General features: G+C 40.6%; 1 protein-coding gene and 1 long non-coding RNA gene across 4 annotated transcripts; both read right to left on the bottom strand.

Moving 5' to 3' along the window:
- Nucleotides 1-1,521: 1,521 nt before the first annotated feature.
- LOC101923961 (protein ERGIC-53) lies at nucleotides 1,522-25,537 on the bottom strand. 3 transcript variants are annotated; one of them, XM_055792763.1, is made up of 14 exons: nucleotides 25,311-25,537; nucleotides 23,994-24,148; nucleotides 23,793-23,900; nucleotides 20,544-20,605; nucleotides 19,775-19,874; nucleotides 15,260-15,383; nucleotides 14,835-14,893; nucleotides 14,107-14,239; nucleotides 12,294-12,487; nucleotides 12,074-12,144; nucleotides 7,084-7,237; nucleotides 6,214-6,335; nucleotides 4,543-4,611; nucleotides 1,522-2,136 (listed from the first exon to the last, which is right to left on the bottom strand). In XM_055792763.1, exons 1-13 carry the CDS (start codon nucleotides 25,498-25,500, stop codon nucleotides 4,575-4,577), a joined length of 1,509 nt encoding a protein of 502 aa, XP_055648738.1. In that variant the 5' UTR covers nucleotides 25,501-25,537; the 3' UTR covers nucleotides 1,522-2,136; nucleotides 4,543-4,574. The 3 variants fall into 3 exon arrangements, with proteins under 3 accessions (XP_055648738.1, XP_055648737.1, XP_055648739.1); XM_055792762.1 differs by having other exon boundaries at nucleotides 1,522-4,611; XM_055792764.1 differs by having other exon boundaries at nucleotides 1,522-4,611; nucleotides 12,294-12,484.
- Nucleotides 16,621-19,768, bottom strand: LOC114013712 (uncharacterized). The gene is made up of 2 exons (XR_003556853.2): nucleotides 19,640-19,768; nucleotides 16,621-19,534 (listed from the first exon to the last, which is right to left on the bottom strand). It is a non-coding gene; the product is annotated as an uncharacterized LOC114013712 (long non-coding RNA).
- Nucleotides 25,538-26,187: the final 650 nt, after the last annotated feature.

Raw genomic sequence — 26,187 nt, 5'->3', positions numbered from 1 at the left:
CAAAAAAAAGCCTAGTGACTGAACTTCTGAAGACATCACATAGCTTGCTAGTGAATTGCTCATTTCGTTGTGGGTTTAGATATTTAACACAAATCTGTGTACAGAAATAATGAATAAACACTGATAAGGAACTAATTGCTTACAGATTACCTAAAGCATCAAGTTTTAAACCTTGGGTATCAACAGGGACTAGTACCTCCAGAATAATTCCCATTCCTGGCAGGTGCTTTACCTGTTGCCTTGAAGTCAGTAACCACTTGCTGCTTTTTGCTGATCACAGGCTTAATGACAACATACAGACAGCTGCTGAACAAATACTCATGTTGTTGCTTCCTTTGCTTTAAATCAGCCTCCTTTCCCTCTAGCTTAAGTGAAATAAAAATTAAAGGCTCAGTTTCTGTTTTATCTGATGGACATGGGTACTATGAAAAGAGTCTGCATTCCATACCTGAAGAATGCAGGCATCTCCAACACCAGAACAGAATTCAGACTCTCGTAACAGGCAAATCACAAAGAGCAAAACCTAAAAGCCTCATAGGGAGGCCAGCACAAAAATGTTACAGGCAGGCAAGCATCCAGCTCCCAGCCTTCTCTACAGACTGTGTTCCCAAAACACAAGTCACAGCAGACAACTCCAACCACATTGATTCAGAAGTATCTAAGTGTTCTTTGAGAGGACCAAGGCTCTCCCGCACTGCTTCACCCCTCTAGAAGAGGATGTCACCTTTTATCTAAGTCAGAACATTAGATCACTTGCACAGAAAGAGAGAAGCAAGTATTTTAGGGCTTTCTCACCTTGAACAGATTCAATTAAAGACTCCTCTCCTCCACCTATTAGAGAAACTGCTCCTGGCTGGGGGAAAGTGATGATCCATGAGGGAATTTGTAATCTTCCTGGGGGAGGTTACCACAGACACACACTGGATAGAACACACAAAACAAAACAACCACAAGGAGACAGACTGACTTGTTTTGGGTAGGCACACTGTATTCCAACAAACAGGAGCAGAGCACCCAGGTGACAGCAGAGCAGTTTGGGGAATCTGAAGAACAAACTTCAGAGATACAAGCAGTCTTCAATTCACAAAAATGAGGTACTCTGTATTCTCAAAGCAGCCAGCAAGCAACTCAATTTGCTGTTACGACACAGAAGAAAATGTACTACTTTACATTTTGACCCAAGTGTCTACTACTGAAGGCAAGTCCAATATTCAACACAAGCTTTTCAGCAAATCTTTTAGGTTAGATTCACTCTTGCATTAGACTGCAATGCAGAGGATATAATCCCTTCACACAGAATGAACCCAGGCTGGATTCAGCATACCTTTGTAACCATCAGCAGTCATGTCTCTTCAATACAGGTGCAGCCTCAGCCTCTGAATGCCATCAGCTCTCCAGTATCAGGTAGGATTGAACCCAGATCTCAAAGCGTTCAAACTTTCTGAACAACACAGGGTAAAGAATGCTTCAAATACACTTGCTTGGATTTCATGGACATGTACCAAATTAAAAGAAAAAAACTTACTAAAAATATGCATCTTTATTCAGATAAGGTTATCTCTGAACTCCCAAGTGTCAATTTACATTAGTCAGAAACAAACATGAAAATGTCAGCTGTTTGAATTTAAAAAAACCCACCACCACCAACAGTAGACAGTCTGGTATTACAGTAATTGATGCATTGATAAATGTCAGCTTTTCTTGAAACAGGAAGTTAGTTAATTTATAAACCATAATGTAAGTTTTACTTCTGAAAGATTCAGCTATGACCATGTATTTAATACACCCTGATGAGTACAATGAGATTCTCTTGTCACTGCCAAATATTTGCTACTTGTCATCCACACTTCAAATACAATTATTAGACTTGTTCTCCCCTGTATTATCAAACCGGATTCCAATGCGTCTTCTCCTCCTAGTCCTGAAATCTTTGTTCATAAGAATCAAACACAGTCAGTGTTGAAACTTCTAGTAGCCAGCTGTAACAGGAAGCTACACTGACTGACACATTCTTAAAGTCCAAATTTGTTGCTATCACTTCCAAAACAGACAGGACAAAATTTAAGCTGGGCAATTGGGAGCTTTCCTTTGATCCAGTGAGTGACGAAGCAATATGAAAGTTCCAAGGAGAGATGACTGTGAAATGAATCATGAAGCAAAGTTACCACTTTTGGGATATTACACTTTAGACCTTCTGCTCCCTAATACAAAAGTTTCCTAGTTGCACGTGGGAGGTATGTCAGATCTATTAGCAGCATAACACACAAGCTGAGCCTCACACTGAAGATACAATTGCAGGTTCAAGTTTTCCCCTAGACACCATCCCCAGCCTTCTAACAAAACAGACAAAAATACGGGCTGCTACAGCTTTAAAACAAAATTATGGTTGGATAAATTCACAGTAACAAAAAATACAGGCTTCCTCCAGCTGACACATTAGAGCTGTTCCTCATTACGTCAGATATATGCACCGACTTACCAAAATACAATTGTTAGCCTTTCTGTATAAAGGGTCTCACAAAACCTGCTGTGAGAGAGTTCTGTTTAGGTGTTGCACTGACACAGGAAGGCTTGCAATTGAAAGGAACAACAGTGTACATTTTCAGAACAATTTAAGAAAATATATTAAGTTTAGTATAGAAGAGTCAGAGTTGTAATAGCTTAGACTCAAGGCACCTGTAAATATTTGCTGGTGTTGAAAGAACTGAATGGATAAATTCCTACTCCTGTTATTCTGGCTTATCTGAAAAGTTTGTGGGTCCCCCCCATCCCCCCCCCCCCCCCCTTTACTCTATTTATCCAGCAAGATTAGCTTGAGGCAGTAGTTTCTCCAATTAGTACAGCAAAATCTTCTCCAATTTAGAAATGAATCTATACCAATTACAGTATACTACATACTGTACACCTGTAAATAGGTGGTGCAGGTAGTATAATTTTATTGCCATAGCACAGACATGCACTTTTTGGAGACAGTATTTTAAGTAACAATATATATTGCATAGATTTATCATTTCTCCAAACTGACAGGCACAATACTGAAGTGTTCTTCATCACAGTGAATTTGGCAGTATGTGTTACACTCCAAGGGAGTAGACTGTAGGAATACAGTAGCAGTATGCTAGATTCCAGATAATTTTTGCAGATTCAGATAAACAATAATTAGAAGTGAAATATCTTGATGCATTTGTGTATTTCATAGAATTAAAAAAGCCAACCAAACAAATCAAAACCCCCCTATTCTAACTCTACACACACACCCCCCATTCAAGGACAAAGTTACCACAGATGTATAAACAAGGCAAAATTAATTAATTTCACATTCCGAATTTGGGCTCTCTGCTTTCTTTCTTTCCTGAAGCAAACGTTCACCTGATAAACAATATCAAAAGCACATGTTCAGTCTTATGGTTTTGATATTAAAGCAGGAATTGACACACAATATTGGTTCTACAGTAGCTTTCAGATTAACAAACACTTCTGAAGCAACAGCTTGTGAAGAAGTGGGTTAACACTCAATCAATACCTGTAGTTTAGAATACTTGCCATGTCAAGATTTAAATCAAAGCATCTGTATTTGACACATGAAAGACAAGACAGCTTTATAAAAGTAAAGACATATTAATACACTAAATACATCATTAATAAAATCAGAATTGAAGAGGTACAAAGCAATGATATCTTTGCTCAGAAAGTTCCACAGATATCCACAGAAAATTACAGACAGACTTGAAGCTAGAAGAAAGAAATCAGTTCCACAATATACTTGAACTATTTTATCATGTTTTCTCTCACTGCCCAAAACCAAAACCCAAAATAAGGAGATAAGCCTTTGTTTGCTGGTTCTGTCTAGTTTGTTTTCTATGTCAGGTATCAGCAGTCAGACTGTTAAAGGCCTGTCTTTGTGTCCACACTTTTAAAAGTATCTATATTTAACAAAGAGTTAGGATTAACCAATTCTTACTAAATCCAAGGTAAACAAATGAAATGTTTGTAACAGGTTCTGACCCCCATCCCAAAAAAACCCCCAAACAACCAGTTTTTGAGGGAGGGTTTTTTGCTGATGTTTTTGTTTTGTTTTTCTTTTTGGTTTGGTTTGTTTTTTTTAAAGGTGGTGGTTTGCTTTTTTTTTGGGGGTGGTGTGGTGTTTGTTTGCTTGTTTGGTTTTTTTTAAACTGGTATGTCACAACACTTAAAAGGCAAGCTTTCTGCATAGATCATCACCTGCAATTCTCATAATTAATTACCACCAAATCTGGGTGTTTCAATTCCTTCCCCTGAAATCTTAACAAAAGAGGAATATGGCATCTGCCTCCCAGTATTTATGAGAAAGTTAGCTGAAAACACAGACTTAGATAGGGGAAGACTGTGGATCCTATCTCGTGTTTGCTCCACTGCTCCCCAGTCTGTTTTTAACTTTGAATGAACAAACAAAATGAGTTCTCATTTAAACTAACAAAATTCAATAATTTACAATATTGAAGTATATCAAACACTAAAATTTCCCTCATTTACAAAAGCGTATAATTTTCTGTGCATACATACTGCTGTTATGTACACACAAAAGGAACAGGTCATCAAAAGAATTTTTTGGCTGCTGCTTCCTGTTGACTTCTGAAAGAAAAAGCAGAAGAGAGTTCCTTAAGTACCTATACTATAAAACTAGCTGACTGATTTAAATAAATAAATATTTCCTTTATTTGGGAATTAAAAATATTCCATCTTTTGTCAACATACACTTAGGGAAATCAAATATAAGTCACATCACAAAAACAGGACATAACTTTTTCTATTTACAAAGACATTGGCAGCATCACTGTAGTTCCAATTTTGCAACAGACACAGAAGGAAACAAATCATTCTGGAAAGAAGCCAGAAAATGTGAAAGAAAAGAAAAGAAAAAAGTACAAACTGATTTTTAATTTTCTACAGCTTCTCAGTATCCAATTAGCCTAAAAAAAGAAACATGCAATCAAGCAGTGAAAGAATTTACTTGACATGGGATTGCCTTTTCCTTCTGGCATGGAATATACTTAATTCTCTTTATGTGTGTATATATATATATATATAGTGAATTGAGCACACAGACACTAATGTGGCAAGGGCATCAAAAAGAACTGGAGGACCAGTTCCTCACTTGTCTTAGAAGCCATCTTTCCAGTTGATGGCATAATATGACATACATAAGAAATGCACTCTCTCCACTCCGTAGAGAAGCAGACACACAATAGAAGTTGGTGCAATCAGCAGCACTGGCCTTATACTGATACCAATTATCCTTCCATAGATGTAGCAAACCACATTTTCTCCTTGAAGGGCAATGCAGCTATTTTGGTCCCTACTCCTTATCCTGATAGTGTGTGTAAGAATCAGGAGGGAAGATGACCAAGTAAGTCTTTACTCTCAGTAGGGTTTCCTTTCCATCAGCACAAATTTAATTTTAATACTACAACCACTGCAAGAAGGAGGAAGAGAGCAAACATCCCAATTAGTTTTAGTTTAGGAAGAAAAAAAAAAGTCCATACACTATCAGTATCATATGTAGGAGAGGGATGAAAGGATATGTATCGCAAAAAAAGTTCCCTAAGGAATCTGTAAGAGGGGATAAATAGCTTGTAGATACACATAGCAAAAAAAAAAAAAAAATCACATCAGATTTTGTTAGAATTATTAATAAACTTCAGTAAGTCCAGCACAGGACCACAAAGATGCTGGTCCAGAGCTGAAGAACATGCCTCAAAGAGAAGAAAAGCGAGGGAACCGGGTGAGCTTGTTCATCCTGGACAGAAGGCAGCTTCAAGTGGTCTAACAGCAGTTTTCTAATACCCACAAGATGCTACTGAGGAGACAAGGACCATTTCTTTACGGATACAACAGTCAAACTGAAACCAGACAGGTTCACTCTAGATAAACCATGGGGGTGGGGGGAGAATAAAAACTTCACTATGGTAATTTAACATTTCCGATGGGGTCCATAACTGGTAAAATTTCCATTCTTGGGAGGTTTATAAGGCCTGACCAGTCTAAACACTAAGTGGCCCAGTCTGAATTCAGTGCTGACCCAGCTTCTAGGAAGGGGTTGAACTACAGACCTCCCACAATCTCTTCCAATCTAAATGTTTTAAAGATTAATGTAACATATCATCATAATTGCATTTCCAGTCAGAAGTTTTAAAAAACATTTGCCCTGTTGTCTTTAAACAAAAACATACTCACCTATACATGATATAACCAATGAATAACACTGTTTGCACTGCTACAAATATGAGGAAGTGCACTGTAGATAAGCACGATGGAAAAGGTGGCAAGTCTGGACACCTCAATTTCTCACTAGATGGCTAAAAACCAGGAAAAACAGTATTTGAGAAAAGAGCAAACAAGACATGCATGCCATCAAAAGACTTAAATGTAAGAAATGAAACAAAAGGCCTTTGCAACGTGATTGAAAAATTGGAACACAAGCAGAAAACAAGACAGAAATGACACTACTCTGAAAAATCAAACCTACTCCTGGTCTCATTTTCCCCTTTTCACCTTTATGTTTCTCAGATAACCTGACCAATGTTAATTTGAGGTTACAGGGGAAAGAACAAATCATTAGTAAATTAACCCGGAAATCAAGAACCTTCTATGGGACCACAAGCTAATTCAGCTTAAATGCTACTCAGGCTAGACTAAGGTGCACCTGAACATGAATGCAGTCACCTGTCACACTTTGAGATCTTAAGCAGAATCTGCAAGAGCTTCCCCTGATTAAAGCTCTCCCTTCTGTGCAAGAGCAACATAGAATCTCCTCTGCACAGAGCTGTCAAAATAGGGGGCCAAACACAAAAAAGAGCATGCAGAAAACCTAATTGCTTGACCTTGTTTCCACAGGAAATTAGACTAAAAGTCATGCTCTTTGTGCAAGACTTCTCATCAAGACACAGATCATGCAGGTAGGTCAAGGCAGTGCAGTTTTAGCGAAGCAGCTTAATGAAGTATTAATTGCTCTGTAAATTGCATGCTGGCTCATCTTAGCTTTTCACTAACAGCCAAATAAGGAAGCATTACAGTCACGCTTTACACTACCAGCACATAAATTACCATATTTCGTTGTACTAAATGCTCAATGTCCCTCTTCACTACATGGAGGTGTTCTTTCATGTCATTGAAGTGCTGAGTTGTTTCATAGACTCCTGCAGCTGAGCCAGGATGTTGAGCTCCACTGATCAACTTCAGAGTATCAGCCATGGAATTTCTGAAACAAACCACAAAACATCTTTCAGCACAGAACAGCTTTTCTACAAACAGCAATTATTCTGGACACCTTTTAGTCCTTTAAAATTAGTTTGAAATGCATAGTTGCCCCAAAAAGCAGAAGACATTTTTTCTAGCTTCGAAGAACACCTTCAAGAAATAATTCCTTAAGCTATTATTTTTAAAAAATAATTAATTCTGCACACAGTTTCCATTTGTACAGTGCACCACCTCCCAAAGTCATGCTGAAAACAAGATCTGGCAAATATTCTATTGCTAGACATCTGCTTTGCCTGACTGATGAAGTCTAAGACAAGTAGTTTTATCTGAGGCTCTTGCCAAGGCTTTAGGATAAGCAGAGTTTAATGCAATCTTTGAAGAAAACCAAAAGCTGTTTGAAAAATAAATAAATAAAAACAGTCATGTAAGAAATAAAAATAAGAGGCTTTAGGGATAAGAAAAGATTTAGATACATCCTTGTTTCATGATTATCATTTATATGAGAAACTCATTTCTGAATATGCACTGTCATAATACTTAATATTGTGTTCATGTGAATTAATTTTGCTTCTACAACAAATCAAATTAAATCCATAAAAAGTTGAGGCTCCATAACTAATTTTGTTTGAGGTAAACTAGTCAATGAGAGAAAAAAACCACCCTTAATCTCTAATCAATGTTTATATATTTTTCCCCTACAGTGATGTTTCTTTTCAGTAGCAAAGAGGATTATTCTACAGCTAAAATATTTATCATATTAATGTTAAACTCTCCATTATTAACAGACTAAATGAAAATGTATTTGGATTTCTTTTTAATTTACTTAAAACTTTATATTTTGTTCAGATGAGAGCTTACTTCAATGCCTTCAAGGTGCAGTCCTAACCCTCTGTACAGTGGTCAGCAATTTACCATAGAATGGTAACTCTCCAGAAGTAAAAATTGCAAGCATAGGTATACTGTATTAGTATTACAGCAACTTTTGCTCCATTATAAGAACTAGGCAGCTTGTTTAAATCAATTGAAGCAGTCACATAACTAAGTCAAAGCCACACACTAAATTCATCTACACAATTATATCAAGTTGGAGATACACCACTTTAAAAATAAGGCTTTTAGTAATTATGGCCCCTACTAAATGCTGGATTAACAATATACTTTTCTTCACACTAAAGACTACCATTTTTTCTTAAAAATATCACTTTAATCATACAAATCAACTTAATATACTAGACTAACAGGATTCTGCACACTTCCCACATAACCAAAAAAATATTTTCTTTTCACCTTCAGTAACAAAAAGATCAAAGAATTCACCCTTTCCTGTCAAACCTAGTTCCAAGCACACATTAGATCAATCACTTTCCACTGTTACGTGTTTGGGTATTCTGGATAATATACTGCACTCTAGGCCAGATGGAGTTACCCATGGACTTCTGCAAAACTCTCAATGTTTGCCTCAATAAGCTCAGTTTTAATATTGCAAAGTTATCAAAAGAAGTTACCAAAACCCAGCTGTTTGCTTCTGTAAGCCTCTTCAAACAAAACTAATCAAAGCAGCTCTCTCACCTCTCATTCTACATTTCTGGTTTGGAACACAAAATGAACTCAAAAAAACCCTCCTCTGTATCCGACTTAATTTAGCATATAAATTACCCAGAAATTATTTTATTTTTTGTATTGTTGTTTTATTAATTATTTATTAATATTTACCTGTACTTGGAATTAGTGTTACAATAACTTATTTTAGAAGTAGGTTTTTCACCAGAAGGTTTTTTTTCTTAAAAGACCCATGCAAACCCATGCAACCACCATCATGACCACTGCCTAATAAATGCTGACACCAATTCTGCCTGTCCACATCCATCATATTGTTTATCTTGCCCTGCTATTTTCTGTGCTAGAACATGTGTGACACTCATTTTGTTCCTCTCCCTCCTAATACCACCACCCTATGCAATTAACAGAAATCTGCACAGCCACCTTCCCCCAGACTGATCCACTGTTTGTTAAAAGCAAAATAACTCCTTAAATAGACGTGGTCTATATCAAATTTAATTTACATTTACATTTGCACAAACAATACCATGCTGATAGCTTCTACTCTATTTTCATGCAAGATTCTTCTATAATCAGATGATTAAGAAATCCACAAATCTTGACAAGAAAATTACTTAGTAAGTCCTTTTCCAAGATGACCAGCAATGCAACAGCAGGCTGTTTGTTTTTATCTATAAATAAAACATTTCTTTAATCTAAGAAAAGTATTAAGATGATGTTACGCAAACTCATACCTAGTAAGTCACTAAAAGGACAGACTGCCAATGCTAACAAGAAAATCTAATTTGCTTGCAAGGCATAAAGATTTGTCAAGAATATTAACATTAAAAGCTTTCATGGAAGAACAAGTGCAAAAATGGAAGCACTCTAATCTTCATTCTACAAAAAACCTGACCTACTTAGATAAATCACTCAGAGCTGCCCAGGAAAAAAACAACTGTAGTAATTGTTTTTCTCTTTTTTTTAAGCCCAAGGTAAGGAATGTTTTAACTACTATAAATGAAGAGTTAAACCAACTTAAAGCCATTCCTGCTAAAGAAAGCAATTGTAGAATGTCTTAGAAGCAGTACACAGGCACCTCTACCAAACACAGGAATTTTCTCAAATACATTTTAGCAGTATAGCACCTAGAAGATAAGATTTTCACTTCATTTGGTAACATAGTTTGAAAAGCTACAGCATACCTCTCCATCAATTTTAAAAACTGCATCTTAAAAAGCACCATTATTAATCACTTGGGAACTTGCAAGCGTCCCTGCAGATACAGGATTTCCTGAGGAAGTTCGCTGGCAGAAACTCCTCTGACAAAAGAACCAATCAACACACTCAAATTTTCTCTAACCTACAAGAAATGGGGATAAGATTACTAAAACAGTCTACACAATACACTGGGACGTGAAAAACACATTTGTGTGTTTACTACACAATCTAAGTGTAAGTTACAGTAATTTAGTATTAGTGTCCTTTTTTTTTTTTTTCTTTTCCCCTTAAGTGCTGTATGACAGTGTGTCTTAGCACCTAACAAACCACAGAATTTTTAGTCAAGTTGGGTTTCCAGTATCTACAGGGATGGAGACTGCAAAACCTCTCTGGGCAACCAACCTATTCCAGTGTTCCGTCACTCTCACAAGTTTCTCAGGTCTACACAGAATTTCCTGTATTTGAGTTTGTGCCTGTTGCTTTTCATTCTGTCATTGGGTACCAGTGAGAAGAGTCTGTCTGTTTCTATCACCCTCACCACATCCAAGGTCATGTATTTATACCCACTGATGAGATACCCCCAAGCCTTTTCTCCAGGCTATACAATCCTAGCTCCCTCAGCCTCTCCTTATACAACAAATGCTCCAACCCTTCAATCATTTTCATGATCCTTCACTTGACTCCTTCCAGTATGTCCATGTCCCTTCTGTACTGGGGTGCCCAGGACTGGGCACAGGACTCCGGATGTGGTGTCACCAGTGCTGAGTAGAGAGGAAGAATCATCACCCTCGACCCACCGGCAATACTCAGCCTAGGATGCTGCTGGTTGCCTTTCCTGTACAAGTGCATTGCTGCCCAACATCCAACTTCTTGTCCACCAGGATTCTCAAGTTCTTTTCTGCAAAACTGCTTTCCTGCTGATCAGTCCCCTGACTGTACTGATGGGCTAAGTTACTCCTTCACTGGTGCAGGACTGTGGAAACTGCACTTTTTGTCCCTTTATTATTCAAAGTTCAGGCCAAGAGAGGACATTAAATATTTTCCATATCTGACCCTTGTTTCAGCTGCCATCAAGAAGCAACACTCTCTCAAGGCCTAGCCCTACTCCTACTGATAGAAAAAGGTTAATCTACAAGGGAAAGGAAAAAGAAGAAAAAAAGAAAGAAAAAAAAAAAAAAGAAGAGGCCTCTCCAATGCTTATACACACTGGAATTCTGAGAGACTCGACATAAAACTATACATACTTTTTGTGATACACAAATCACTAACACTTAAGAGACCCCTATGGAGCAATAATCAATATATGAGCTTTAGGCAGTCACAACAGAATAAGGGAAAAAACTCAAAGACAAAATATATGTGTATATTGAAGAAAGAACTACTTTAACGCCCCCCCCCAAATGTAATTAGAGGAATAAGCAATAAATCTCAACAATTCTTATTAAATGCATATACAATTTCATTTGTACAGAACTACTTCTCACAATTACTTACATGCCTTTACAGGTTGTTTACATTAAGCAAAACTTCAAATATATCTCATATAATATTGTCCAAGTATAATATTATAGACTAATAATATAATAATAAAAAATAAAATCAGGATATCAGGAGTAGATTGAGTATATCAACAAGATACTCCAATACACTTTTTTTTTTCTGGTTCACTAGCTCTAAGTTGAAGGCATTTATGCTCATTGTGTTATCAATACTTCAAAATCAGAGCAACAACCTTTCATGAGGTAGCAGGTTATCACATTAGCAGAAATCGATTTTTTTTAGAGGGACTGGACTTACTTGTTCAACTAGAATATCACAATAAAAAATAAATAATAATTAAAAAAGGCAAATTAGGGGGCTTAGCCACCCTAGGGACATGAACTTAATTATATTATTTGAGTTCATTTAGTTATAGAAATTAAATGTATGCAGAAATTTATCACTACAGAACTGACAGAAATTTCAATTTCACAGAGAAGTTTGTCAGTATTCTCCTACTGAAATAATAAATAGGATTTAAAAGGTGGAAAATAACATAAAATTCAAAACACAGCCTTAATATTTAGGAAGTATTTACCTCATTTCATTTACTTGTCTAATGACCTCTTCTTGAGTTTTCACAACTGTCTCAATCTCTTGCTGCAAAACCTGGAGGGGGTAAAGGGTGGGTGAGAAAAAGATCAGCATATCTCAGAAAAAGCAAATCAATCATGCTGTTGAAATTAGGCTGAGCTGTCAATCACAGTGTTTTTTGGGTTTGGTTTTTTTGTTTGTTTGTTGTTGTTTTTCTAATTTACCTGTCCTTGTTGACCTGGAAAACCAGCTCCTCTTTTAGCAATCTCATCTGTGACTGCAGAGACATATCTCCTCTGCTCATCCAGAATCATGTCCAATTGCCTATTAAGCTGTTTGATTTCAAGATGAATTCGATTCTGCCCCTCAAAGATTTGTCTCAGCTCACGATCACTTACAGTTTCAAAAAGATCATCTGCTGTTAAGGAAAAAGTACAGGTAGTTCTTAACATACATGCATTCCTCTTAAGTTGCATTGTATCATTTTTCTTGCACCCTTCAAGTTACCACACGGATTACTTTTTTTCTGATAATTTCATGTATTTGATGTTTATTTATCACCATTGCCACGGCAAAGGATACCCAAATGGGATCACAACAAATGAACAGAGATAACCACACATTCAAACCCAGACTCCATCTCAGTGTTCCTATTTTAATACAGTGGCAATGTGCAGAATAATGGAAACAAGATGCTGTTATTACTAGGAGGCATAATTTTTTGCATAAGCTAGCACTGCATTACCAACTACCCTTCAGAGGAGATTTGCAGATATTAAGTAACAGCTACTTTTTACAAAAAGTAAGGTGTAAAATGTAGCTTGAAATAGACAAGTGACTGCACATTTTGAGCAAGTTCCTCTACAGCTTCAACATCCAGAAAGAAAGGCCAAAAGACTATGTGGCAAAAAGATTGTTCGTTCTTCTCAATGGAAGGCTGGACAATATTCCAAAAGCACAGATGAAGATAAAATGGTGTAGGACCCTTGGAACAGTCACAACTTACCACTGTGCAAAAAAAAATGACAACCTGAGATTTCAGGTCCAGATGCCCACAGTACATTCCTGATATGTATGCATTCAAATACAGCCAATTCAATCCACAAAAGCAAGATACAGACTAGCTTCCATTACATTTTCAGATCAGTAGATTTTTTTTGCCTAGCTCTAAAATATAAATAAACCTATCCAAGCAAACAAACAAAACCCCCACCATGTTCCATAGGAGAACAAAGTCAAAGCACTTTAGCTAAACACTCAAAAAAAGTGGGCAAGAGTCATTATTGCAATCTTCCTAAATTAAGTATCATTTGAAAACAGTGTAAAAAAGTGTTCCACTGTGAAATATCTTTAAACCAGTATTTGCTGAGAGCTGCAAGTGGAAAGGGCAATTCTGCCTTACCCAGCCAACGTTAAATTTCTTATCAATAGCTTAAAATGTAAAAATAACAGCCACAGTTTTTAAGAATATCAAGCTTGAAATTTCATTACTAGCCAACATGAATAAACACTGTATTCCAGCTAATGCTGTGGTCCTGAAATTGACCGAACTCACTATATATCCAGTATTAGGCAAACATTAAGATTTTCCAAGGAAGGACATTTCAGCATATCCACTAGCCCACCTCTAATAACCATCCATAAAACAAGATGGAAAAAACCATTTTGCTATGAATGTGCAGAAACAGACCAAAAAGATGACCTTTCAAATAAATTTTCAAATAACCAAAGAGGCTGTGCTTCCTTAATCATCACTTTACAGCCAGGGATGCATGACCTTCTCTCTCTTCCACTGTTCCATACAGATTCTCATCGTTCCCATCATGTTTCTGTGGTTTGTTTTGTTCTCAATCCAGGCATGACAAAAGGGACTTTGTATTTCAGAAAACACTTTGCAAACGAGAGACCAAAGATTCTTAAATAAAGTAAGTAAGATCAGCAGGAGCTTAGTAAGATCAGAGTATCAGGCCCTAGCTCTGAATATCCCAGAAAGTAAACATTTTTCTTGTCAACTGAAAAATTGCTCAAATAACTTGCCTGGCTGCCCTTGCACATCAGGATGTTCCTTTTGAAACTCTTCTTTCTTTTTATCCAGTTCTTGTTGAAAGTGTTCAAACTCTTCTTGATACTTCTCTTTATCTTTTTGAGGAATTTCTGCATCTGGTGTTGACTTTAAAACATTATCAAGGGGTGGGGGAGATATTTTTTCATGTTCTCCACCACTCCTATGTAACTTATTCTCCAGCAAGGCTGTTCAGATTTCAGATTTGAAACACAATTAGTGGAGCACATTAATATATTAAGTTGAAGTGAGAAACCAGACATTCCTAGGGAGACCCACAGCTTTTTCCCCTGATACATTCGTACTTTCTGCGATTAAAAAGAAACTAAGTTTTACAAGGATAGATCCTGTTTAGCAGTACAGAACTGTTCTAGAGGTATGCAAAATTGAAAGCAAGAACATTATTTGTCTGCTTTCAAACAAAGTGTATTTTTTAGTTTGTTTTCTCTGCGTGTTTTGATTAAATACCAGGATTTTTGTTGATTCAGTGTTGCTTCAAGAATTCTTGTCTTGCAAATGTCTATTACAATATTACCAAAACATTACAGCATTAGCCTCATTTTTCTAAAACAGATGACAGCACAACTAGATGCAAAAATTCCTGAAACAGGGATGCCAAATACGACTTCCAAGAAAATATTGTTATACGGTGCTATATACAAAACACATATAATAACACTGTATTATGCACAAAAATGCTTACTACTGCCTTCCCGGGCTCAGTCAACTGGAAGGTCAGAAAAGACAGGACATCATGATCATCTGTATTCAACAAACAGAACAAAAAACCCCACTGTTAATTGCTACTGCTAAACATTACAAATTCCCAAGTCAACCCTGCACTTCCAAAGGATCTTCAGGCAACAACATCCTCCCAAAGTCCTCCCAAAAGTTTATCTAGTGGAGAATGAGACTACACAGTATCTTTGTCGGGACACATTGAAAGTCCTTCTGCTCCAGCTAGGAAAAGGCCTACGCATATCAGTAATTTGGGAATAGGAGAGGATTAAGTACATCATCGTGGTAAAAAGCTGGTATAACGGATTAACACTAGCAGTAAAAAACCCACCTCTCTCATCAGCCCTGCAAGTTCCCACATCATTTGTCACAATTTTTAACATTTGCTACCTGCAAGGCCCCCTGTTGCTGCAGATATTCCAAAATATCCTTGTGACGGCAATACTATATCTTGCACTTCTGCACAAAATTCATAGTCTTCTTTATCCGGAGTAAACCCGTTGTTAATTAATACCTAAAAGGATAAACACTTACAATGTTTACTACATAAATCTGTGTTACTTGCTTTGTCAGATTACAGTAATGCTCATAACTACAACTTTTCAGGTAACTCGGCAGCTGATACTAGAAACCAGAACTTACTTCTTTTCTGAAAAGACACATTATACAAAGAAAATGCATAAGCTTTCTACTTTAAAAAGGAAAAAAAGGCCTGATTCAACATCCAGCACCTAGGAGGACACACTGCACAGAATTGAGACATATAAAAATGTATTCATTTCAGTTAAAAGAAGCAGCAAGGCAAATTAGTGCATGGGAAGGAACATATGGGGAAAGGGATACTATCAGGAGAGGTGAACGTAAGCCAAGGGGTGGCACAGCACTGCCTGAGGGTGCCAATGGGAACATTTATGCTGTTAACTATCTTATTTTTTTTTAAAAAAAAAAGCCATCAATTTAAGATGTCCTCCTAAACCAGGGAACACTGAGGGTTTAGGAGCACATCTGAGATGCTCATACACCAGCACACTCAATATGAGACAAATGGGACAAACTGGAAGTCCTGGTCTGTTCCCAGAGCTACAATGTCATTGGTATTAGTAAGACTTGGGAGAATGAGTCCCACAGCTGGAGCGCTGGGATGGAGGGCACAGGCTGTTCATGATGCACAGGCAGGGCAAGCAAGGTGGAAAAGCTGCACATATACATAACTGACAGGTTAGACTGTACAGCCCTTACAGTTAAGAGATGATGTGGTTGAGAGCCTCTGGGTGAGGATTAGAGAGATGGAGAACAGCAGATGTCATTGCGGGCATCCACTACTCATCACCTAGCCAGGATGTTAGCACTATAGGCAATTAGGAGAAATCCCTGGATCAGCAGTCCTTGTCTTTATGAGAGATTTCAACTTTCCAGACATCAACTTGGAATACCATGGTGCGCACGTCTAGGAAATTCCTGAAGATGAAGATAATTTCTTGTCACATGTACTCAGTGAGGCAACTAGGAAAGGCACCCTCCTACACTTGTTATTTGTGAACACAGGATGACTCATGGGAGGTGTGATGGTAGATGGCTGTCTTAGCCACAGCAATTACTAAATGGTAGATTTTAAAATTTTTGTTGGAATGAGAAAAAACATCACCAGAGTTGCTAACCTGGATTTCAAGAGAGCAAAGTTTAAGCTACCCAGGAAGTAGTTAGCAGAGAAACTGCTTTTGAGGGCTTAGGGGTCCATGACTGTTGGTCAGTTTTTAAGAGCCACTTTTTTTTTTTTTCTTTTCCTCTTCTTTTAAGAGCCTTGCTTGCACAGCAGCAGGCAATCCCACTGTGTCAGAAGTCAAGCAAGCAGGGCTTGGCTGAACACAGAATCCTCTTGGAACTCAAGAGGAAAAAGAAATTGTATGATCTCTGGAAGCAAGTTCATACTTCACAGGAAGATTACAGTCGTGGTTTGCACGTGCAGGGAGAAGACACAAAAGGCAAAAGCTCAACAAGGGTTGAAACTGACTGGTCAACACAACTGTCAAACAACAAGAAAGGCTTTTTGAAGTACGTTAATAGTAAGAGGAGGTTCAAGGAAAACATTAGACCAACACTTGTTGAAGATAGTCACCTGACAAACAGGGATGAACAAGAGACAGAAGCATTCAACTCTTTTTGCCTTAGTCTGTACCAATATAGACCTTGGGCTGCCTGGTCCTCCAAGTCAGAGGACCACGGCTGCAGGAGCGGTGACCTTTCCATTTGTGGACATTAAAATTGTAAGGGACCAGATGTACCCGCTGAATGTTCCTAAGTGCACAGGGCCAGATGGTATTCATCACAGAGTGTGGAAGGAGCTAGTGGATGTTGCAGCAGGACCCTTCTCAACCATCTAGCAAAGGTCTTAGGAGTCTGGGGAGGTCCCCACTGACTGGAAGCTAGCAAACATTATTCCAATTTACAAGAAGGGCATGAGGGAAGACCCAGGAAACTACACACTTGTTAGATTAACCTCAGTGACTGGAAAAATATGGAGAAGATCATACTGAGTGCTACCGAAAAGCATCTAAAGAACAATGCAATCACCAGGCACAGTGAACACGGGCTCATGAAGTGGAAGTCCTGCTTAACTACTTTGATATCCTACAGGAAGGCCATCCACCCAGTGGGTGAAGGGAAGGTGGTGGAGGTAGTTCTTTTGGATTTCAGTAAGGCTTTTGATACTATCGCTCACAGTATCCTTCTGGACATGCTGTCCAGCTGTGAGATACTCAGGTTCATGGTGCACTGGGTGAAGAACTGGCTGGATGGCAGGGCTCAAAGGCTTGACCTGAACTGGGGTACATCTGGCTGGTGACTAGTCACCAGCTGCGTTCCTCAGGGCTCAATTCTAGAGGCAGTGCTGTTCAGCAATTTTATCAGTGATCTGGATGTAGGAGTTGAATTACCATTAGCAAGTCTTCTGATAATACTAAACTGGGAGGTGCTGTTGACTCAAGGGACAAGAGGCCCTGCAGAGGGATCTAGACAGACTGGAGCATTGGGCATCATCAATGGCATGAAACTGAATAAGAAACACTGGATCCTGCACCTGGGACAGAGTAATGCCAGAGTGGAGAGCAGTCCTACAGAAAGGGACCTGGGGGTGCTGGATGATGGCAGGCTCAATATGATCCAGCAATGAGGGCAAACTGCATTTTAGGGTGCACCAAACACAGCAGAACCAGCGGCTCAAGAGGGGTGATTCTGTAGCTGTATTTATTGTCAGTATGGCCTCACCTTGAGCAGTGTGCGCAGTTCTGGGCTCCATAATTTTAAAAGAATGTTCAGGTACTCACATGCCTCCAGAGAAGGGCAAAGCTGGTGAAGGGCTGGAAGGCATGTCCTGTGAGGAGAGGCTGAGGACTCTGGGCTTGTCTGGTTTGGAGAGAGGGAGGCTGAGGGGCAACCTCGTTGCTCTCTGCAGCTTCCCGAGGAGGGGACATGGAGAGGGAGGTGCTGAGCTCTTCTCCCTGGGATCCAGGGACAGGGCGCCTGGGAATGGCTCAAAGCTGCGCATGGGGAGGTTCAGACTGGATGTGAGGAAGCGTTTCTTTACCAAGAGGGTGCTTGAACCCTGGAACAGGCTTCCTGGAGAGGTGGTCGATGCCCCACACCTGTCAGCATTTAAGAGGCCCAAGGGCAATGCCCTTGACAAGGTGCTTTAACTTTTGGTCAGCCCTGGAGGGGCCAGGCAGTTGGGCTAGATGACCATTCTAAGTCCCTTCCAAACAGAATTAATCTATTCTATAACTGATCATGGCGTAGTAACATCAACTGTGTTTCAAGAAATCCCTGCCTTGGGGATCATTAAAGACCAGTCTATCAAAAGTATGCATCCCAGTAAAGGCAACACAGATTTTTGGTATGATCTAGAAGACTCATCCCTTATTGTTCTTAGGCTGACTCTAAGCTTAGGGAGTTTCTCTCCTTCTCTATGGATGCATTTACTGAACTGCTAATGTTAGCAGTTTGGGCCAGAGGAGCTCCTAGATAAGAAAGGACCAGGCACATTCAAAAAGAAAGCAGCCTTGGAGTCTGAAATTTTATTTTCATTGAAGAGTAACAGATGGCCTTTATCATTACAACACAGTGCAAGGTCTACCCTCTTTTAGGTGCATTCATGTTTACTTTTAGAAAAAGTTATACTACAAAATGACAGCTGTGTGACTTACAGCTAATACCTATCGGCACCTTTTCTTAAGAAATCAGAAGCCAAGAAACACACGCTTTATAGCCATCGCAACCAACACCACATCAATGTTTTTCTTTCCTTATCTAGAAGGAATTCATAGTCATGTGAACAGTATTCAAGAACCCTTGAATGCTCCCTTGTACCAATGGGTTTCTATCTTCTTTAAAGTCCTGTTATTTCTGGAAGGTGGGAAGCCTCAAGTAGCAAATCTAAATCTACTGTCAAAGAGTGAGCCTCAGATTTTAGTCACATTTCAAGAACCTCTTACAATCAGCTATGAAGCCCTCTGCAGCTCTCAGATCAGCTTGAGAAATACCGTTCAAAGTTAAGGAGCTGCTCAACCACTTGGAAGCTGAGGAACAGATGCTGGTTTTTGGACACCTCTACAGGCAAATAAAAGCAACAGGAGGGTGTGAGCAGATACGAGTATGTCAGCAAGATGACACCTAAGTAACATCAGAAAAAAACAGTAATACCTGCTAAGTCAGCTCAGGAAATTAGATGCACTAAGGTAGCTAAAAGAACTCATCTAGGATTTGAACATACTGTACCTCCTTCGAACTTCTGCTACCAAGCTCAACATTTTTAAGAATATTAGAATTAACACACGGGGTCTTTGGGTTTTCATAACAATCTCACACTTAACCTGAAAGACATGAGCAATTATGTTATTTCAGAGTACTTACAGTTAACGTTTTTTGGTAGTATGTTATCTTTACTCGAACAGGATAGGGCTTGTTACGAAAGTCCCTCTGACAGGATGCCAATGCTTGTGTGGAACCATCACTATGCAAGAAGACAACTTGCATAAAACTATATCTTATGATTTATCAGCTAAGACAAAAAAGCATCAGTGTATCACTAAGCAACATCACGATAGTTTTTCAATATGCAAGTTTTTCAGAAACTGTCCCACAACTGCACTGAGCTTTTTTGAAGCCTGGGGTCAACAGGACTAGATGCTCTACACAGGACAAATTATAGATAGAATGCAGTAATGGGGAATATTGCCATCCCTGTGAACTGAGATGGAAATAAGCTATAGTCCAGGCTGAACCAACTAAGCTAAACACCTCTCTTCTCAGAGAATCCAAAAAGGTGGCACGCGTGCTGCTGACAATAAACAAACAGAAATCAAATAATTTCAGTAACAGGCAATTAGCTTTCAGCTAGTCACTTCTGTCAGTTATTAGCTGTGTGTGGAAAATATCCTTAAGCAATGAAGAGGTAAAAAGTCTGTACCTCCATTTATGAGTTCACCCACCCCAAAGGACACAGGCCATTTAAATATCCATCAGTTGCCAGTTTCTGTGCTGTTACTAACAAAACAGTGTTTTAGCAAACAGAAAAATTCAAATGTAAAGGAAACAACAAAGTTTCATGTGAAAGAAACCTTTATAAAGTTTCTCAAAGAATTTCATGCAAATTTATCATTACCACTGAAAATAAACTTACTTCTGATGGTCATACAGAAGTTTTCCATTGTTGCCTACAACGATCACTGCAGGATTGTTTTTCTAAAAAAAAAACCAGCAAACAAATACAATAGTTTAATTTGAAGTGAAACTTAAATAACATCACTGATAGACTTTCTGTGATGAAACAAAGTCATTACAAGTAAAGCACAGATGTTTTTATTCTTTCTATACTTCAGGATTACATAAGCAAAATGACTGAGTCACAGCATCACACTGTGAGCTTTGCAAGGGACTGCTATATTCTTTGAATAGTTAGGGGTGAAAAAACTCATACAAATTAAGTTCCTGTATATGCTAACAAATACAGAAATGCAAAAGCCACAGACAGTAGAAATTCGTATGTAGTGAAGATACAGATCTTGAAACTAATAGGCGACTTATACATCCAACTTTGGCAACATAACACTGGGAAAACCATCCAAACAGACACTATGTTGACAGCCTGCTGACCTTGCCACAGTCATGACAAAAACCTCAGGAACTATCTGTCAGAGACTAAACAAAGTCTGTTGAACACACCCCCAGTTATTTAAATTGCTACAGGATGAGGACAAGCTAACATAGGGCAGAACAGATTTGCAGTGCTATCCCAGTGGCTTCCAGGAGTTTATGAATAAACTCCAGTTTCTAAAAGAGCACAAGATTTCAACAGTTAACCTCCCTTCCCCCTTCAATGTTTCAATTCATCGTCTCCTCAAGCGTAGTGGTTTTGGCTGGGATAGAGTGAAATTTCTTCCTAGTAGATTTTAAGGGACTACATTTTGGCTTTATGATGTAAACAGTCTTGATAACACAGCTACATTTCAGCTACTGCTTACACAGCCCTCAAGGCCTTTTCTGCTTCTCACAGTTCCCCACCAGTAAGCAGGCTTGGGGGCATAAGCTCTGAGGGGCCACAGCCAGGACAGCTGACCCAAACTGGCCAAAGGGATAACCTGGAGCATATGGCATCATGCTCAGCCATAAAAGCGGGGGAAGATGGAGGAAGCAGGGGACACAATTACGGCATTTGTCTTTGTAAGTCATCATTATGCATGATGGAGTCCTGGAGATAGCCGAACACCTGCCTGATGATGGAAAACAGTGAATTCTTTGTTTCACTTTGCTTGAGCACACCGTTTTACCTGTTAAGCCATGTTTATCTCAACCCACAAGTTTTCCTCACTTTTACCCTTCCAATTTTTTCCCCCATCCCATGAGGGGGAGTGAGCAAGCAGCTGTGCGGTGCTCAGCTGCCTACCAGGGTTAAAACACAACATAAAGGAATATACCGTCCTGCTAGACAGATTGTTAGCTCTTAAGAAAAAAAGCCTCAAGACTTCCAAGACTTCAAGAAATAATGTCCTTCCCAGTTCACAGTAGTGAGGCAGGTGGTCCTTTGTCTTCACAGAAAACCACAACCACCAAATGATCTGTTTCTTTTCCTTTATCACATAGATCGCAACCACTGAACAAAACACTGGTATACAGAAATATATCAGTGTTTCTACTTCTCAAGCAATGGAGTTTGGTTACCTTAATTATTACATCATTAGTATTACCTATTCAGTACCACTGGAATACTTCAGTCTAATCATCTTACCATTTATTTCAGTTTAACAACAGTAATACTGAATCAGTTCAGAGCATATCTGCATATAGTGTTAGTACATATAGTATAGTATTCAATCCTAGTGGTCAACAGGCAGACCAATTTCCACTGGGGATCATGTCTAGATGCAAGCACATACAAGAACTTGAAAGACAGTAGAGAATCCAAAGCAGGGAATAACTTCTAATTTTTTTGCCTCCTCCAAAGGTCACAGGAAAGATGTGCTGTAAACTCTTGTGATACTTAGTGCGGTTTGTACAATTTCAGGTGTTCACAGCTATGAAAGTGTATTTATTTTTTGGAGAAGCTCTTGTCACTACTTCTACAGAGAAATAAAAAAAAAATCAACTCTAGTATAATCTACAGTCTTAGAAGGAAGAGAAAAAAAGGCTTTGGAGTTTTTAATCAGCTTCATAAGCAGGGTGCTTTGAGTTGGCAGTACTAGATGAAGTCTAGTTCTGGATGCTAGCATATTAAGCTGAGGACCAGTTACAGCACCAAACATCTTCCAGCAAACACACTGAAACAGCAACAAGAATTACTCCATACTGGCACCGAAGAAAGTTAACAGGTTGTCATTAAAATGAGTCTTACAAACTCCAGTATTTAAGACACGTCAGACCAGAGGACTTTCATTTTGACTGGAAGTGACACATCATCACTTTCTGAAAAAGAGTTTCACACCACACCAACTAAACTTGTCACAATCAAGAGCCCCAGTGCTATCAAAGTTCTGGTGAACAGTGTTGTCCACATGAGTTTTTGGTAGAAGGCATCCTCTGCCAGTTAAACTTTGCAAGTGCCCATATGTATGCCAGAAGTCAGAAAAAAAAAAGAAAAAAAAAGATTAAAAAATTCTTCATTACTTGAACAATACTCTAATTCTACGTCTTGTCCTTGAAGATCAGAAACAATTGTCACCTTCAGCCTTCCAACTTTGATATATGAAGAAGTCTGCTGTATATCAAAAGCCATCTGTAGGAATAAAGCTTGTACACCTACAAAAATACATCTAAAAGGAAGCTGAAGTAGTGCAGGAACTGCAAAAAAAAGCAAAGCAAACCTACTATGTATTGTTAAAGTTTCCCAGGATCATTCTGGACTGGAAAACTGGAAATTCAAAACAGCAACTGCCACCCCCATCTGCTACAGAATTTTTGCTGCTGAACTACTCAAAGCAGATCTGCTCCAGGAAAAGGAGCATCTCTGAAGACAAACACAGAAATTTGTGTTCCCACAGTGTCATATTTTTGTACAATATGCCTCTTCAAAACCACACATCTTCAGATATATCAACATTTCAAATTGCGTATGGACATTCTGAATTTCAGCTTTTATGTATGTATTTAATTTAACACACAAACCAATTAGTTGTGTTATGCTTCAAGTTTCAAGCTTAAAAAAAAAAAAGGAAAGAAAAAAGAAAAGAGTGTGAAAAAGTCTAGTAGAAATTCTGCAAGACAAACCTGACTATTTTAAATTATCCCTTCAAAGTGAAAAGGGGGAAGGAGGAAAATTACGTCTTCTCCTGCTCCGACCCCATTCCCTGCCCCCCCCCCCCCCCACCCCCCCCCCCCGAGGTTATATGTACAAAACAGGCAGGAAATTAATTTATAACCTTTACTCCCAACTAACCTTTCCATCATTGTCAAAGGAATCAAAGAAAATTCCAACACCATTCCATTTATCAGCTGCCCCGAAAACAGGACCTTCCAAGCCTTGCTCTTCTGTAAACCAGATTGCCTATTACAGAAAGCAAGTAAGAGCTGTAAGTCAAGAATAACTTTTTAAAGCATGCCGAATTTTTTTCTTTTTGTTAGCTTGAATTTTTAATACCAATCCATCAGCTCCAATGCGGCCTCTTCCTGTAACTCGAAAGGTCACTTTGACTTCCCAATATTCAAATATTGACTTGTTTTTTGTCCACGCTGACCCTCTTTGGCTTTTCAAAGATGTCGTTACACGAATCTGATCTGTACTCGGTATAGCATCTAGAAAGGAAAGAAACCAACAATGAATATATGAAAGAGAAAGTATTGCAAGTGCTTAACTAGCCAATTAACAAATCTTCAAAACTCAAATTTTCTGGTCTCCTCAATTAGCAAACAGTTTTCAAAACAAACTTTTCAGTGAAGTACTCAACTGCTTTGAGGGGGGGGGGGGGGGGGAGGGGACGGGACCCAAATCCCCACACCTTTACTTTCAATAACTTCCTTACTACTGCTTAATCACCTTCGATTTGGGACCACAACATAAAGCTTAAGGAGAATGCTGGTCCTGCTGTTAAGATACATATTAATTAAAAAAACAAACACAACAAAAAAACCTCAGGCTTAGCTTTCTGCTGTATCCCACATACCGTTTCACAAGTGACAAATTTTTGTTCTGCTTTTTAAAGACAGAGGTTCTGATTCTCTAATTAAAATAATTAGTCACACATTTAGATAAATTAATTAACTTACATTAAATAACATTTACTTTTGTGATTATCTGATTAAAAAAGCAGGAAAAATCTGTCTATAGACAGTTTCCTCCACATTGCTTGTGGCATAATGTCAAATAAGGTCAAAAGTCGGTACTCGTGAATTAACCAATATAAACTAAAGTCCACCAAACAATAAAACCACGGCATAAGTTACTTCAGAGGAACTGTGCTGCGGCGGAACCCAGTGCACGGGTCAGCACCCATACGTCTTAAAAGGCGGATGGCCTGAGGGATGACCCGGTGCCTCCCGAGCCAGGCCAGGCCCGCACGGCGCCCACGGACGACGCAGCCGCGTCTGCCACGTCGCGCTGCGCGAGCACCACACGCTGCTGTGCCGCGGGGACCGGCAGCCGGCCCCGGGCGCACCGCAGCGGCGAACCCCCTCCTTCCCGGCCCGGCGCCACACCGCCGCCGCCACGACGGCCGCGCGGGAGGCGCCGGGGGGGGGGGGCTCGGGGGCGTCGCACAGCCACCGCGGTACGTGCCCCGCGGCGCGCCGCCGGGCTGGGCCCGCTCGCCCTGGCCCTCCTCCCGCAAGACGCCCGCCGGAACCCCTGGCGCCTGCCCCAGCCGCCGCGCCCCTCGGCTCCCGGCCAGGGCGGCTCCTTCCCGCACCTTCCCTTCGGGCCACGAGGGCTGCGCACCCGCCGCCACGGCGCAGCACTTACTGCCCATATGCACCCAAAACGGCACCGTCCCGTCCGCCTGCACTAGGTGCGGCCCCTTGAAGCTGTACTTGTACTCGAAGCGGCGGTGTGGCACAGGGGCCGCCGGGCGCTCCGCTGCCAGCCCGAGGGCAAGCAGGGTAGCGGCGAAGAGGGTCGCAGCCAGGCCACCCCGCTGCGCGCACACCGCCATCTTGGCCCGTGCCGCGGGACGCCGGGCACAGCCAACAGGGCGCCACACGATTGGCCGCGCGCGGAGGCGGGGCAAGGGGCGGGCCAGGCTGCCTCCCTCCGGCGCGCCGGGGGGCCCCGCCCTGCAGGCGGCGGGGTCCGGGAGCCCGAGAGGTGGTGCGTGTGAGGGAGCCTGGCCGGTAGCAGTGGCGAGCAGCCACGGAGGCGTGCGCGCTGCCGGGGGAGAGCTGCCCGTCCCCTCGGGCGTTCACGCGGGGGCCGCGGCTGCAGGGAGCCGGCTCGGCCGACGGCGCGCCTCTCCGCCGGCAGCCGGGGCGTCGCGGAGCCCTCGCGGCCGTGCGGCCTGTCGTACCTCGGCCTCTCGCACGGCTGCGTGCCACCCACCGTCTCCAGAGTGCCGGGGGCGGGGTGATGGCCTGCGGTCCCCATCGGCGCGGCCGCCTCCCTCGGCAGACACCCCCTGCGCGGGCTCTGTCCGTCGGGAAGCCTGCAGCAGCACCGGTGCCGTTCCTCGCAGCGCAGGGGACCAGCCTTCCTCCGCGGAAGGGAGCAGAGCGAACCCTGGGTGCCGCCCGCGCGGGCAGAGCCGGGGGGGGCGGCCGGCCGGCAGCCACAGGGGCGGGGGCGGGGGCGCGGCCCGGCGCAGGCCGTCCTCACAGCGCCGCAGGCCGCGGCTGGGCCGCGCAGC

This window comes from Falco peregrinus, chromosome W (assembly GCF_023634155.1).
Source record: "Falco peregrinus isolate bFalPer1 chromosome W, bFalPer1.pri, whole genome shotgun sequence".
NCBI lineage: Eukaryota > Metazoa > Chordata > Aves > Falconiformes > Falconidae > Falco > Falco peregrinus.
This window is presented reverse-complemented; position numbering and strand designations above follow the sequence as displayed.

What these genes read in the sequence shown, in the direction of transcription:
- LOC101923961 (XM_055792762.1), bottom strand. Translation starts at nt 25,500, where the DNA reads ATGGCGGTGTGCGCGCAGCGGGGTGGCCTGGCTGCGACCCTCTTCGCC. An exon ending in GTTTTGGGTGCATATGGGCA is followed by an intron (nt 24,149 to 25,310) that starts GTAAGTGCTGCG and finishes TTTCCTTTCTAG; the next exon opens with ATGCTATACCGAGTACAGAT. An exon ending in ATTTAGTACAACGAAATATG is followed by an intron (nt 6,336 to 7,083) that starts GTAATTTATGTG and finishes CCTGGTTTTTAG; the next exon opens with CCATCTAGTGAGAAATTGAG.